Source organism: Solanum lycopersicum, chromosome 4 (genome assembly GCF_036512215.1).
Source record: "Solanum lycopersicum chromosome 4, SLM_r2.1".
Classification (NCBI taxonomy): Eukaryota; Viridiplantae; Streptophyta; class Magnoliopsida; order Solanales; family Solanaceae; genus Solanum; species Solanum lycopersicum.
This window is the reverse complement of record NC_090803.1, coordinates 12,319,534-12,335,780: the sequence shown is the minus strand read 5'-3', so window position 1 is coordinate 12,335,780 and position 16,247 is coordinate 12,319,534. Positions and strand designations below refer to the sequence as shown.

Below are 16,247 nucleotides of genomic sequence, written 5' to 3'. Positions count from 1 at the left end.
TTTAGGTCCAAGATGTTTTCTTTGCATTAGTGTGTCGATTACTAAAAAAAGAAATCTTTTTTAAACCTTTTCTTTATATTAAATCAAAATCATAAAATTAAAATAATAATCAAAATAAATCAGCTACTAGTGTTATAATTTTAGATAGAGTACATCATTAATAACTTAAAAAAAATAACAAAATTAGCAAAAAAAAAATAATTAAGAGATCAAAAGGTTAAATAAATATGAGAAAACATAAAAGAAGAGGGTAGCCATAAAATTTAATATAACATAAAATCAGACTTTTCCTCGCAACAATAACATGAAAATTAACAATATCATACCATTATGAATAGCATAAAGTTTTGAAAGAATAAATATAATAAAAAGCTCACCTAACATTATAGTTTAAAAAACATTATATTATTAGTGTGAGTCAATAACACTTTTGTGTGTGTGGTGTTGGTTGGTTTTGTTGTGTGTGTAGATAAACATGGGAAGCTCAAGTAACAGCAGTAAAGATGATTTTTCAGTGTTGGTGCTGGCATCGGATCTTGGTGTTGATGCCCGACCCTTTTTGACCCATCAAGAACCTGAAGACAACTGGTATGATTGTGCTTCTGACCCTCCTCCTTCTGAGGAACAAGATTTTGCTCATCTTGATTCACTACAGTTCTTACGCCTTGAATCTGGATCTGACAAATTGGGTAATCGGATCTTTCGTATTGTTGGAAAATACTTTCCGGGTAATTTCTCAAAACCCAATATCATTTATCTATTATGCTCTGTTTCAAGATTATTGTTTTCTGTTTGTTCAGTTTTATGAGTAATTTACTAATTTAAAGTGGGATGTTAAGAATTTGTAATAGTTGAGTAGTGAGGTAATCTTGTGTATGTGTGTTTTAGCTTCTGTAAAGCTACAGTGGTGTACCTGTGTTGGTGTGAATATGTTCAATAGTTGTGTGAAGGCTTAAAAATTGAGTCTTTAGGTAATATGGTTATCTGGCTTCACTTTGATGTTCTCTACTGGCTTTCTGAACGGTTGGTTTGTGCTTGAATTTTTTTGAGTCGGTGTTAACCTGCTTGGTTGTTGTAATGAGATATTACTCTGTGTTCCATTTTTATGATGCTGTTAATATTTGGGAGGTCGAAAGTCACACGGAAGATGGATGCTTTGCCCTTGGATTCCTAACTCCTTTGTTCATTTTGAGATGGAGGAAGTAGTAGGTGGTTACTAAAGTGGGATGTAAAGAATAGCAAATACATTAAGTAATGGCTGCATAAAATTAAGTAGGTGATTGTCTACTTTTTCTTTTCCTTATCCTTTTCCTTTTTTCTTTTTTGTTGTCGGTGTGTTTAGACTTCTGTTCAGCTCGAATGGTGTACCTGTATTGGTGTGTCTCAGTATTAGGTTAAAAGCTCAGTAATAGTTGTGTAGCCTGTATTGGTGTGACTATGTTTAATAGTTGTGTGAAGGCTTAAAAATCAAGTCTTTAGGTGATACGGTTATCTGGGCTTCACTTTGATGGTTTCTACTGGCTTTCTGAACTGTTCGTTCCTGTTTGAAATTTTCTGAGTTGTAATGAAATATTACACTTTCTGTTTGTAATATTTGGGAAGTTAAAAATTTATATGAAAGTTGGATGCTTTGCCTTTGGATTCCGAACTCCTTTTTTTTGTTCTAGGATGGAGAATCATAGATGGTTACTAAAGTGGGATGTAAAAAATATCAAATACATTAAGAAGTGGCTGCATGAAATTCAGTTGGTGATTATCTACTTTTTCCTTCTTTTTTTTGGTTGGTGTGCTTTAGCTTATGTTCAGCTCAAGTGGTGTACGTGCACAGGTTTGGTTATGTTCAAATATTTGGTTAAAAGCTTTAATATAGGGTCTTTTGGTGATATGGTAATCTGGGATTTACTTTGATGGAGTCCTTTGACAATCTCAATTGTTGATTTCCGTTTTAAAACTATCCTAGTTTTTTTTTTTGTTGTAATGGAAACAAATACTAACCTGTTTAATTGGTAGTATTTCCCATGCATCTTGTGTCAGTGTTTTGGTCATGTTTTTCTGGTGGCACTATTTCCGTGGAGCTTACTTTGAGACCTTGACCTTCAGCTGTATCTACTATCTGATAAACCTTCTCCTCAACATTGTTTGAGTTTACTATATGCTTTGTTAGGTTTTTCTTTCTAAATAGGGCTGAATTAGTCAGTTATGATAATCTTGACAGATGTAATCGAGTAAATGGATTACCATGATGTTTCTGCTTTCTGCACTTGCAACGTTAAAAGAAAGCTACTTTAGTGTTTGAGCTCTATTTTCCTACATCCCTTTTTGTCTTGCATTTGTTCCAATGGCTATTTTGATGTATTGATGGAAGAATCACGAGGTAAGCCTGTGATGTCATCCCACATCCGAAGTATGTATTCCCTTCAGCAGCCTATCAAACATTTGAATGAATATAAAGTCAATCAAGTGGTGTGTAACTCCTTTTGAAGTTCTCTTACTAGTACTTGAATAAATCGTAGATTCATAAGATGGGTCATATTAAAATTCAAGGGTTACCTACCAAGTAAGGAAAATGGATTCGGAGCAAATCGTATTAGGTTATCAGTTATATCGGTGACATTTACGCGGAGAAATACCATCTTAAGAATTAACTAGAATGCTTCTTGTTTGACTCTTATAGGTCTGTTTACCAGGCTATATTGCTTTAAAACTCTTCAAAATTCCCGAAAATAGATTTCTATTGGGTTTGCCTGCGTGAGTTCATCATTGGGGTCATTTGTGATGCTACAATTGATGCAAGGCAATAATACTGCCTCTATTATTCTTCAATCATGTGAAAAAAAGTAAAAGCCTTGATCTTTTTTTCTCCTCATTGGTTACTATGGCCCTCTTGCTTCAACTCCATTACATTGATTTCAGCTGTTTATTTCTTCCACACGAAAGAGCACTGACTATAGCCATGAGATAATTGAATAAACAATAGTCTCAGACCATACAAAGTTGGACACGTACATATGTATGGATGGGAGACCTTTACAAAGCATGATGTTAACCTCTAGGCCAAGTCGATTAGTTTTTTGTTATACATTGTGATGTCTCTATCTTGCTTCTTGGGGAGATTTCGAAAATACCGGGACATGATATTCTTTTTAGTTGATGCAATTTATGATAATACTCACTATTATTAACCTTATAAAAAGTATTTGCTGTGACTAGGACAGGACTTCTCCATTCAAAAAATAACTCCATTCTTCAGACTTGAGGTTGTGATTCATTTAACTTATTTGTGGACTGTGGTTGCTGTTTTGTTGTCTCAAGTGATAATCCATCTCATGTTTCTTTGTTCATGCTTCCCTTTCTATTTGTTGCTTCAAAAATATGTAAAACAACTATGTCAACAATATTTCGCAGCTCTAGTTATAAGTGCGGAGCGGCTGAAAAAGTATGTCTTTAACAAAGTTTGCACGGAGCTGCCTGAGGGGCCATTCTGTATTGTCTACATGCATAGTACTGTCCAAAAGGAGGATAACAATCCTGGATTGACCATCTTGCGGTGGATCTACGAAGAGCTACCTCCTGACCATAAGGACAGGCTTCAGGCTGTATACTTTGTTCATCCTGGGCTCCGGTCAAGGCTTGTTCTTGCAACGCTAGGCAGATTTTTCCTGAGTGGAGGGTAAGTAGTTTCTTTGTTAGTTAAAATTCTGCACATGGTAATTGTAGACCTCACATTTCCCCCCTGCATGTTTAGTCAAGATTGCATGAATTTTAATAATTACATTTTTTGGTTGATTAGTCGAAACCATAATTGGTTGTCTTTCTATAGGACATGTACGATAAACCATAGTGCTTGCATCTATTTCCGATCAACTCATCTTGCAGCATACCCCCGTAACATGTAAATATGCATTCAGGTTACAATGATCTTTAAGATTTTTTGCTACTATTATGTAGACGTTGCTTCTGGTTTCACTCTTCCTCTCTTTTAGCAGCATGTTCTTTCCTTCATTTGAGAGATATGTGAAGGACATTTCCTATACACTGTTTTCTTTTGGTGTAGTTTGTATTGGAAAGTAAAGTATGTTAGTCGACTGCAATACCTTTGGGACGACATAAAGAAAGGAGAGCTTGAGATTCCTGAATTTGTTCAAAAGCATGATGAAATTTTAGAGCACAGGCCACTTACTGATTATGGAATTGAACCAGATCCCCTCCACTTCTCTCAGATGCCACCGTCAGCCTACTCGCTTGGTAGACATGACACCGGATGGACATCTAGACAGTACATGTCTTAGAAAAGCTGCTAGATTCTGTATAGCGTCGTAACTTTTGTACCAACTCTTAGTGTTTTTCAGTTTAGTGATGTTTCTGCAACTTATATGAACTTTATCCTAAGCTTTCTTCTGCCCAACCTATGTATTACCATAAACTGGTATTCATTCAATAAGAGAAAGTGTCAGGTAAAACATTCATATGGTTTACTCTTTGCTTTTTAGTTAGTATTTCTAGCAAGCTGGCTGAGGGTCTATCGAAAACAGGTCTCTCTACCTTCACAAGGCATGGGTAAGGACGTAAGACTACATACACCTCACCCTCAGACCCTACTTGTGGGATTACATTGTGTATGTTGTTGTTGTTCTAACAAGCTGATGATTCGGGTGACAAGGAAAATTCATGAACTTATCCCATAATCTCCACCTTGTATGAACCGTGAGTTCACTCAAGGATGCCTTCGACATCTAGAGGTTAAGGACCCATCATAGAACCCTTTTCAACAAGTAGGAAGTATTATATACCCTCTCCTAGGTTGGTAGTTAGAGTCGGAGAAGGGCAGTGACTCATTCTTAATACCATGGCTGAAATTGTAATTTGCTTCATATTTTTATCTTTAGCTAACTTTATTTCTCCTTTATGTATATATGCCAACGCTCCTAATTGAGTGTCAACATCTGGTCATATTGTCGGTAAGAAGTTAAGACAAGTGTTTTCTTAAGCCCTTTTTGTTTCTCGTTAACACTATTATTTTATTGCGACAATCGAAAGGGAGAAAGAGAGAAGTATGTAAAGAAAGGAAAACAAGAACTGTATTATCTCAAAGATTGTTTACACAACAACAATTCTTCAGACCTCAAAAACACACAAAACAAATAGAAAGAAGAATAACACACCTTATTATTAATTAATATAGTGCGTCACATCACACATTATAATACTATAGTTTGGTGAAAAACACAAGTATATACTATTACATCACTAGTTAAATACATCAACACCAAGTGAACTGATTATGGACTTTATAGGTCCAAATCCTAAATATACAATCAAAAGCAAACTTCACATACCCAACAGCAGCATATTGCAAATAGGCTGCAAAAAAACAAAAGCAAATTTCTTAAGGTCACCTTTATTTATTGTAGCAGGTAACATAGTTATTTTCAAGATAACAAATCTTATATTTATATGAATAATACACATAAATATCTTTTTGAATAACCTAATAGTACTAAATATTCTTTATAAAATCGATGTATATCAAACTAATATAGTTTTTTTAAAGAAAATATATGTGATGAATATTAAGAAAACTTAATTACCATCCTTCAATGAAGCCCCTTTCTCCTTTTGGTTTACTTCTTGGGAAGCACTTCATCTTCTTGTTCTTCTTTTCTGTTGGTTGTGGGGTAGATTCTGTCGGATAACCTTTAAAACCAAGACACAACAAAATTAAGAAGTTATCATCAATAATGAAAGAGTGATTAGTAGAACATTCTTAATTTATTGAAAAATTATACCATGTTTTTTTTTTAATTTGATCATATTTATTCAGAATCCACCCACTCATGTAAGTTTTATTTTTTGATTTACATCCTCGTACTAATAACCCTAGTAGGATTTTTTTTTCATATTCAGATGTCAAACACAAAACCTAAAATTAACAAGTGGAGGAAGATCGAACTTTGTTCATCTCTCCATAATCTTTGTTGTGTATATATAAGATCAAATATCATGTACTATACTTTCTTAAAATTTATATTAAAAATTGAACATGAATCCTCACATATACGTAGATATTAAAGAAAGAACGTAAATTTCTGACTTTGTTACCTAGGGCAGGTTGGTTTTGTTGATTTTGCATATTGGAATGAACACAAGAAAAAGAAAGAAGTATATGAAGAGTACTGTATACTATATGTCAAGTAAATAGAATGGATCGGTGTATGTAAATATATGAAAAATACTACTATATGTTGAGAAATTGTTAGCAAATAGCACCTTTTATATATAGTTTTCAAATGGATGAAGATTAAAATTAAAAGAAATTAGAAGCCAACATATTCCATTCTTTTAAAATTATTTTTTCAAAACTTTTATTGGTGACCCCACACGTTTTTATTTGTCAAAAAGAAATGAGTATCATATAAATCAAGTCGGTTTGAAAAAGATAAAGAATTTTTTGTCACTTTTATATCACTTGTTTTGCACTATCAAGTTTTTCACGAATTATTGTAATATTCGAGTTAGTTTATATGTATTTTAATTATGTTTTTGTTTCAATTAGAATTGAGTTTTAATTTGCTTTATTGGTCGATTGGACACACTTACACCAATAGGAGTTTTCTATTACTATCTCCAAATTTTTCATAAATGATTTAGAAATTTCTTGTTCGATTTTATATATTGATGATAGATCAAATTTAAATTTACATTGAAGAAATTTATATTGAAGTAAAATATTTTCTAGCAAAAGTAACTCCAAATCTTAAGCTCAAATTCAAGATTTCTGATTAAAAATTAAAAAAATTATACATCACTTAACCTAACTCGTGTGTTTTGTATATTCTCTAGCCTTGTTCTTTAAGTTATCTTCAAATAAAGATAACAAATATTTTAAAATTAGTTAATGAAATGAAAGAGGTATATAAAGTAAAAATGATCTCAAATATTTTTTTTCAACTTTACATATTTTGATTGCTTTTTCAAATGGGAAAAGAATAATTGTGTTTATATATGAAAATTTAAGTGATATAAAAAGTTAAAAGAATATATTATCCAATATATATTAAAACATCAAAAGGTTCCAAAGGTAACACGGTTTCCCCTTTTTGCAAAATCTTTGTTCTTTATAAACTACTTTTGCAACTTACATTTTCTCAAAGTTTATTTCAATTTCAAGTTTGTATGTGTAGGAACACATTGATACTAATTTGATTAATCTCATAAAAGTGCCTGAAAATATATATTAAACGTACTCATAAGATGACTTTTTATATATAAGCGTGCGCGCTCTCATATAGACAAATTACTATTTATTATGATGCAATATTTATGATGTTCACATGCACATTTAAGATAGACTATTAAATAATGCAACAATTTCACAAAGTTTGAGTATATTTGAATTTTTTTTTTCCTTTTACAAATTTAGTTACTATATAACATATTTTAATTCAAATACTTACTATCTAAGTACATGTTGTACATGTGAATATCAAGACCTGATTAAGGCATCGTAATTGTTTTGAAAATAATTTAGTTGATAAAAATGTTAAATTAGAATATATTGCTAAGAATTGATTACAATTTCTTCTAAAACAGGGATAATTCGTAACTGCTACGATTTTTGTCACAACATCTAAGAGCACTTTGTGTATGTCAGATAACTTTTCACTATATGATAGTCTCCATATACCAAATATGAAATGTAAACTGCACTAGACAATCGTAATTAGATAGACTCGATTTAGAAAACATTTGAGGAGATCTTTTCCTGATCACAATTGCTTAACTAATAAGGAACTACTTAATTTGTTCCAAAGTGAATGCTCGAATCTTCTGATTGTACAATCACAATTTATTGGCAAGTCATTTTCAATTGAAAATTGTGGTTGAAATATAAAATTAGTGAAAGTGGAATATATTAGGGAAAAAAAAATCATCTTCTCTTGGATTAGAATCGTTAGTGGGTTTTAATATGCAATCTAATGAGTTGGATGGAATATATTGATCTCAAGTGTGAAGTAATATCATCACATAATAATACATTATATTCACACGCATGGTAAAATACATTATATTTGTACATAGGTCATTTAGTCTTAATTGAAATCGAGTTAAAACAATATTTGATTTTTTAAGTATATGTTTTTAAAGCAAAAGTCTAATGCATGTGTGTCAAACTGGATTCAATTCATGTGCAAACCAATTGTATGGGATATCAATTGATGTGAAGAATATATTATGTCATATGTATGAGGGAAATCTGTTCGAATATAGCTAGTGAATCTAGATAAAACCGTTCGTCAATGGCAATTGAACCTAGCAGAAAGTATTCTTTGGAAAATTTTGTTTATATTGATCTGATCTCTTTTCTACACTTCATACATCATATATATATTAAGAAAAAAGAGAAAAGACATACAGGCACCGTCAAAGTTGTTCCGTATTTGCATAAAGACACCTAACTTTTAAAGTGTCCTATTACCCCATAGAACTAATTAATTTCTTTGTAAATGGGCCATTTTGACCCATTTTCTCGTCTATGTAGTGGCGCGTTGCTCAACTCCCTATGATCTAATTCAATCCGACCCGACCCGACCCTATTCTTTAAAGAGAAGTCATCTTCTCCATTTCTTTTCTTCTCTGTTTGGCTTGCACCTTCAAGAAATTTTCGTTAATTTTTCTTCATTCGAATTTTTTTTTATTCAGCTATAGAGTTAGGTGACAACAAAATTTTGAATGTGGAATTGCTATTAGTTGCAACCCTTTTGGTAGCAAAACTCGGACCTAAATAACTCACACATTTATGCTAACTCAGAAAAAACCCATGCATAACGCTTTCTTGCACATTGCAAGAAAAGTTAATGCAGATCCATTGACAACAGTTCCTCCATTAACCATTTTCTTGTTCATCATGTTCCATTGGCCAACTTGTGGCAGACAATCTTTTTCTCAGCCATTATGGCCAGTTGTGATGCTTAGACAGGAGCATCCATAGCTTGGAAGTGTTTACTTTGAATTTATTGAACAAGAAAATCACATTCTTCATTGATCCAAAAGTTCCTCGCCAATAGTGGTGTCTTATTTTCTTAGAGAAGATGATGAAGTGGTCAAACAAAGAGTATCAACGTTGATTTTGCTATGGAAAAAACAATGAAATTGAAAATTAGGGCTAACAATGATTATTTTGGGTTTAAATTTGGGGAAGATGACATAAATTGAAAAATAATTAATAATAAAGAAAAATAATGACACATGGCACCTTTAAACTGGTCCATGGCAGTAAAAATAATGCATGACGCGCCTCATGTGCGTGGTAACAACTCAGACTAGGAAATGGATCAAAATGATCCATTTACAAAGAAATTAAATAGTTCTGTGGGGTGATAGGACACTTTAAAAGTTAAGGTGTCTTAGTGCAAATATCGGACAACTTTGATGGTGTCTTTATGTCTTTTCTCTAAGAAAAAATAACTTCCTAATTTTGACAGTTATATTTAACAAACTTTGACAATTGTACTCGTAACTACTAAGCTAACAATCATTATTCTAATCTCCTAACTAATTAATCATCTAGATGATACTAAATCCAATACATCCCCTCAAGTTGGAGGGTGTAAGATGTTGAGCACTCCCAGCTTGCCCATTAGATAGTAATGTTGTGCCTTGCTTAAACCTTTTGTCAATAAGTCTGCTTGCTGTTCTTCGGTTCTCACAAAGACTGTTCTAATGAGTCCTTCTTTAATCTTGCCTCTAATAAAATGGCAATCAATCTCAATATGTTTGGTTCTTTCATGAAAAATGAGGTTCGAAGCAATCTGTATTGCTGCCTTACTGTCACTCATAACAGTTATTGGATGTGCTACTTTCACCCCTATCTCTGAAAACAAACCTATCAACCACGTAATTTCAGCTACTTCAACTGCCATACTTCGGTATTTTGCCTCTGCAGAGCTTCTTGACACTGTCTGCTGTTTTTTTGATTTCCAAGATACAAGTGAGATTCCAAATTTGATCAAATACCCTGTTGCTGATCGTTTGGTGTTTTTATATGTTGCCCAGTCTGAGTCACACCAACATGTGAGCTATTGACTGGGACATGAACTCATGAGAATGTCCAGCCCAGGTGCAAGTTTCAAGTACTTCACCACTCTTACAGCTGAATCCGAATAAGATTGTTTTGGTGCTTGCATGAATTGACTCAAAGTCTGAACAGTATAACTGATATCAGGTCTAGTTATGGTCACATATCATAGCTTTCCCATCAATCTTTGATAGGCACTAATATCTGTTAGTAACCGATCACCTTGACGTCTTGTTTCCTTATCAAATTGTGTTGTAGTTAATCTGACATTAGTTTCCAATGGAGTTGGTGAAGGTTTTGCTCCACTTAGTCCTAATTCAGAAATTAATTCTAGCACATACTTCCTTTTGTTCAACAATATTCCACAGTCAGATCTCAAAACTTCGATTCCCAAAAAATATTTGAGATCTCCAAAGTCCTTGACTTTGAACTGCTTATGTAAAGCCTCTTTTCCTTGACCTATCAGGTTTTTGCAACTACCAGTGATTAATAAATCATCCACATATATCAAAATAATCACAGTGTGACCATTTTCTTTCTTTGTGAACAATGAATAATCATAATTGCTCTGTATGAACCCAACCTTCAATAATGCATCAGTTAACTTGATATTCCACAGTCTAGAGGCTTGTTTCAATCCATACATTGACTTCAATAACCTGCACACATTGATCTCCCCCTAACTTCTGATTCCTTCAGGCATCTCCATGTATACCTCTTCATATAAATCTCCCTGAAAAAATGCATTATAAACATCCATTTGAAATAGATCCCATCGTTTGGATGCAATAAGTGCAATGACAGATCTTATTGTGATCATCTTAGCTACCGGTGAGAATGTTCTCATGATAATCAAGGCCTTCCTTTTGGCTATATCCTTTAGCAACTAATCTAGCTTTAAACCTCTCCACTTCACCATTATCTTGATGTTTGATTTTGTAGATCCATTTTGATCCTACTGCATTCCTTCCTGAAGGCAATTCAACCACATCCCATGTCTTGTTATCATCTAATGCTTTAATCTCCAACTTCATAGCGTCAACCCACCTAGGATCCATGGGAACTTCTCTAAAACTGGATGGTTCAACCAAATTAGAGAATTTGGAGACATAGCATTCATACTTGGCTGAAGTGTTATCATAGGTCAGATAGTTAGATAAAGGATACAAGCTAGCATTACAGCTTGGTTTGGTCTTTCCTACATAATCTTTCATCCACATAGGCTGCTTGGAAAGTCTTTCTGATCTTCTTTCGTTTTCCTATTCAATAGGATGAATATTCACTATTGGAGAAACAACACTTTCATCTGCTTCACATACATTCTCAACAACTTTTTGTGCAGGTAATTCTGCAAATACTTGAGTACCATGATCTATGGAAATATCAAGAGCCTCTGAAGGTGATGAAGTCTCACATGAATTCCCATTGGAAGTTATCACTTCATTTTCTGAAAAAATAGGCATGTCACCTGAAACTAACCAAGATGACTGTGAATGGAAAGGAAATATTGTTTATTTAAACAATACATCTTTGCTAACACTGATTTTTTTAGAGTTTAGATCCACTAGCATGTAACCCTTTTGTACCTCCGAGAAACCAAGAAGAGCAGTTGGTTTTTCCCTTTTCACAAATTTGTCCCCTTTCACTAGATTTGTATAGTATCATAGACATCCCAACACTTTCAAATGTGTAATGGTTGGCTTCTTGCCATGAACCAATTCATAAGATGTGAGCCCTCCTATAGCAATAGAAGGTAACCTATTCATAAGATAAATTGCAGCATTGATGCACCGCCCCCAATATCTGAGTGGGATGTTAGCTTGAAACTTCAAAGCCCTAGCAATATTAAGAATCCGTTTGTGCTTTCTCTCTACTGTTCCATTATGTTGTGGGGTATAAGGGCAACTACTTTGATGAATAATACCCAAAGAAAGTACAATTCACTACATTTAGAGTTGAAGAACTCAGTCCTATTATCAGACCTCAATACTTTTATCATTTTTCCAAACTGATTCCTTATCATAGCTAGAAATTGTTTTAGTACAATAACAACTTCAGATTTTAATTGCAGCATGTACACCCAAGTAAATCTAGTATGATCATCCACAATAGTTAAGAAGTAATATTTCTTATCATAAGTGGGAATATTATAGGGACCCCATAGATCCAAGTGTACAAGTTTCAGAAATGGATTAAATCTAGAATTGCTAATAGGAAATTGTAATCTAGTTTGTTTTGCCAATGGACATATGTGGCAATTTTTTTCTACAGGAATTTTAGCACATTTATTTAGTTCAGGAATTTGTTTCATGACTTGTTGCGAAGGATGTCCCAACCTCATATGCCATAGATTGTGTTCCTTGGAGTTATTGATGGTATGAGCTCCTGCAAACTTACTTCCACCTGAGTCTCCATCCATCATATACAATCCATTTTTCTCTCTATTGATCCCCTTCACCCTGCCACTGTAGAAGTTCTGAAAGACATAGAAATCAGGATAAAAAGTGACAAAACAAGACAACTTTCTGTTCACTTTAGCCACTGATAACAGGTTGCATCTAAATTCAGGAACATATAAAACTCCCTTAACAGTTTCATTGTCAAATAATCTAGCATTACTAGTGTGAGTAATGGTATTCATATCTTCTGTAGGTAACTGAACTTTCTCCCTTCTAGATGCATCTATATGAACACTATGTTCCAAGGATTTCAAGTTTGTAATAATGTGATGTGTTGCCCCGGAATCAATAATCCACTCATGCTGTGGTAATTGAGACATTAGACAAGTTGCAATACCAGCCATACCTTTCATGTTACCTTGAGGCTCTCTTTCTGATACTTTGTTCAGCAAACTTAAGATCTGCCTGTATTGTTCATCAGAAAAATAATTGAAATGCGCCTGCTTATCATGTTGGTTACCATTTCCAAATCCTCTAGATGATGAGGCCGTATCTGCATTGTTCACAACTGGTGGTCTTCTCCATCCTTCAGTATTACCTGCATTCCTCCTCTATCCATCTGAGTTGCTAGAATTCCCATTACCTTGTGATCTTCCTGACTGAAAACCGAGTGGGTAACTAACAATCTTGTAGCAATTTTCTTTTGTGTGTCCTTTCATTCCACAATGCTCACACTGCTTGCCTTTGAATCCTCTGCCATATCCAATTTGCATCACCTTAGGCTCAATTTTTTCATCCTGTTTGGCTGTCATACTTGCCAAATTAATTTCACAAGTTTTCGCTTCCAGATTAGATGTAACAACCTGTTGAGTTTCATCCTGTATAATCATAGCATAAGCCTGTCCAAGTGCAGGAGTAGTGGATTTCATGAGAATTTGTCTTCTCGCTTGGTCATATGACTCATTGAGTCCACTGAGACAGTGAAGCAACCTCTGTTGACTAAGGTGCTCGATATGGTCCTTGGATTTCTCACATCCGCAATTAGGAGATGGCACTAGCACATCATATTCATGCCACAATTCCTTCAATTTTGAAAAATACACAGACACAGAGTTAGTACCTTGCATCAATGTCGTAATTTCCTTATGCAATTGCCAGATCCGTACTCGTTTGATTTTGTCAGAACTCTCCTTCAGGTCTACCCGAATAAGATATGTGTTTGAGGCATAATCAATTCCTGTAAGCAGATCTTCAGAAATTATATTCATGATCCATGAAAGTACGATCGCGTTACATGTTTCCAATTCCTCATGCAACGCTGCTGCGTTGGATTCCTTTGTACACATACTAGTCACAAATCCAAGCTTCTTTTTTCCAAGCAAAGCAATTCGCATTGCTCGACTCCATAGACCATAATTCTCAGAACCAGTAAGCTTCACTTGAACTAGAACTGATCCTGGTGCGTCTGATGGACCTAGATGAAAAGGGTGATTGGAATCGATTTTCTCAACTTGATCGCCTGCCATTGTAGGCTCTGATACCATGCGCGAATATAGCTAGTGAATATAGATACAACAGTTCGTCAATGGCAATTGAACCTAGCAGAAAGTACTCTTTGAAAATTTTTGTTTATATTGATCTGATCTCTTTTCTATACCTCATACATCATATATATTAAGAAAATATAACTGCCTAATCTTGACAGTTGTATTTAACAAACTTTGAGAGTTGTACCTTTAACTACTAAGCTAACAATCATTATTCTAATCTCCTAACTAATTAATCATCTAGATGACACTAACTCCAATAAAATCAACACTAAAAATAAATGTTGTTTGTATATCATATATGATATATGTATGTCAGGTATTTGTTGAAAAGGCCCACTCCTAGAAGTTTTAGATACATTGATACATACATGTATCTTGTATATCTACTATAACAATTTGTTGTCTTAATTCATTTAGATAGATTATAGCACTTTTTTCCATTTTCTCTTCCCCTCCATTTGAAAATACAAAAAATTCAGAGTTTATTTAATCTTGCTCTTCCTTCGATTTGCTTCGATGAATCCCTACTCATATGCTTTCAAGTTTCATCTTCAATTATCCTGGAATTATTGGAAAGATTACATCAATTGGTATATTTTAATAAATAATCACTGATTTTAGCGATACTATTTATTTATTACCATTTATAGCAATATTATGTTAAATATACAATATGTATTAAAAGTGAATTGTGTTTTATGCAATATATATGAATCATAATTATTTTTATTTTAAATACATTAATTATGTTTGTTTCGTAAAAATTTGACACACTGTATTATAATTGTATTAAATTGGGTGGTAAATATATTATCCATCGTTAAAACTTGTATTATATTTGAATAATAAATTTTTTTTTAATAAAATTGTATTATAAATGAATTAAAAGTGACCAAATAAAAAATAATAATTAATAGTATATGATAAATATTTTTTTTTATTATAATATATTTTTGTAAATTTTCCAAAATCATTTTCCAATACTTATCTAATAGTGTGGGCCTGGACACTAAATAATTGACTCAATTTCCCAAGTTGGACGGCCAATTCTCCCACATAAGACTATTAGGACCTGCAGGAGAGTGGAACTAGAATGAAAAAAGGAAAAATTACGTAAATTAATACATTTTAATAAGTAATTACTGATTTTAGCAATATTTTTAATTTATTATCATTTATAACAATGCTATGTTACATCAGTAATATAAATTAAACGTGAATTACGTATGCTATATATATGAATTATAATTGTTTTTTGAAATATATGATGTTTATTTGGTAAAAATTTAACATATTTTATTATAAGTGTATTAAAATGTGTCATAAATATATTATCCATCATTGAAACCTGTATTATATGTGAATAATAAATTGTTCTTTGTAATATGTATTAAACTTTTATTATAAATGAATTAAAAGTGATCATGTGAAAAAAAAATGTTATTGCTATAAATGGTAAATATTTTTTTTATCATAGTATATCTATGTAAGTTTCCCATGAAAAAATATGTCCATTTTACTAATGTTGGCAACATATAGTTATTTTTTATTTTCTTGACAAAAGAAAATTTTAAAAATCAAATTTTATAATTAGTAGCCTACGTATTAAAAGTTTTTTTAATTAAATTAATAATTTTAAGAGGCGGCAACATGATATCTTTTTTTATTGTAAAGTGACTTTTTTGTCCCCTTTTTTCCTCTTCTATTCCGTACATATAATATTCTTTTGAATCATTTTCTTCTTCTTTAACTTTAAATAAAAGATGATTTACTTTCTTGTTTATTAATTTTACATAATGAATTCTATAAAAATATTTGTCATAGTATATTTTTTCTCTTTCGCTTTTAAATTTTTGATGGTTTGTTAATATTTATTCGTCAAATTCTCTAGTTGTTAGCCTGTGTTTGATCACCTCTTATATTGTTGTTTGAATTATTTATTTATTTATCTTGGGGGAGGGGGGGGGGGTTAATTCTGAAATTGAAAGTTATATTTAATTTTTAGGTAAAAAATTATGTAATAGTTTTTAATTGTGGGTATAAATTATGATGTTTAAGAAAGTTATCATAGGATTATTCATAAAAATGGAGATTTTGATTCTAATTTTGTGGATTCTCCATCCAGAACTCTAAATTTTATAGCCATGTAAGTTCTTATTGTTATCTGATTTGACTTGTGTGTTTTCTATTGAGCATTTTATATTTTATGTGTAGTCCTCATTT

The 16,247-nt window shown here is 32.6% G+C and overlaps 2 protein-coding genes and 1 long non-coding RNA gene across 3 annotated transcripts; 1 reads left to right on the top strand and 2 right to left on the bottom strand.

Annotated features, from left to right (window-relative positions):
- The first annotated feature begins 475 nt into the window (after positions 1–475).
- LOC101255086 (uncharacterized) lies at positions 476–4,464 on the top strand. The gene is made up of 3 exons (XM_004237283.5): positions 476–728; positions 3,406–3,670; positions 4,055–4,464. The coding sequence occupies exons 1-3, from the start codon at positions 476–478 to the stop codon at positions 4,287–4,289; spliced, it is 753 nt and encodes a 250-aa protein (XP_004237331.1). The 3' UTR covers positions 4,290–4,464.
- Positions 4,465–5,056: 592 nt separating this feature from the next.
- Positions 5,057–6,410, bottom strand: LOC101254476 (uncharacterized). The gene is made up of 3 exons (XR_182643.5): positions 6,100–6,410; positions 5,589–5,694; positions 5,057–5,361 (listed from the first exon to the last, which is right to left on the bottom strand). It is a non-coding gene; the product is annotated as an uncharacterized lncRNA (long non-coding RNA).
- Positions 6,411–10,896: 4,486 nt separating this feature from the next.
- On the bottom strand, positions 10,897–14,018 carry LOC138347958 (uncharacterized). The gene is made up of 5 exons (XM_069296567.1): positions 13,118–14,018; positions 12,473–13,072; positions 11,662–11,720; positions 11,395–11,562; positions 10,897–11,334 (listed from the first exon to the last, which is right to left on the bottom strand). The coding sequence occupies exons 1-5, from the start codon at positions 14,016–14,018 to the stop codon at positions 10,897–10,899; spliced, it is 2,166 nt and encodes a 721-aa protein (XP_069152668.1).
- Between the last annotated feature and the right edge of the window lie 2,229 nt (positions 14,019–16,247).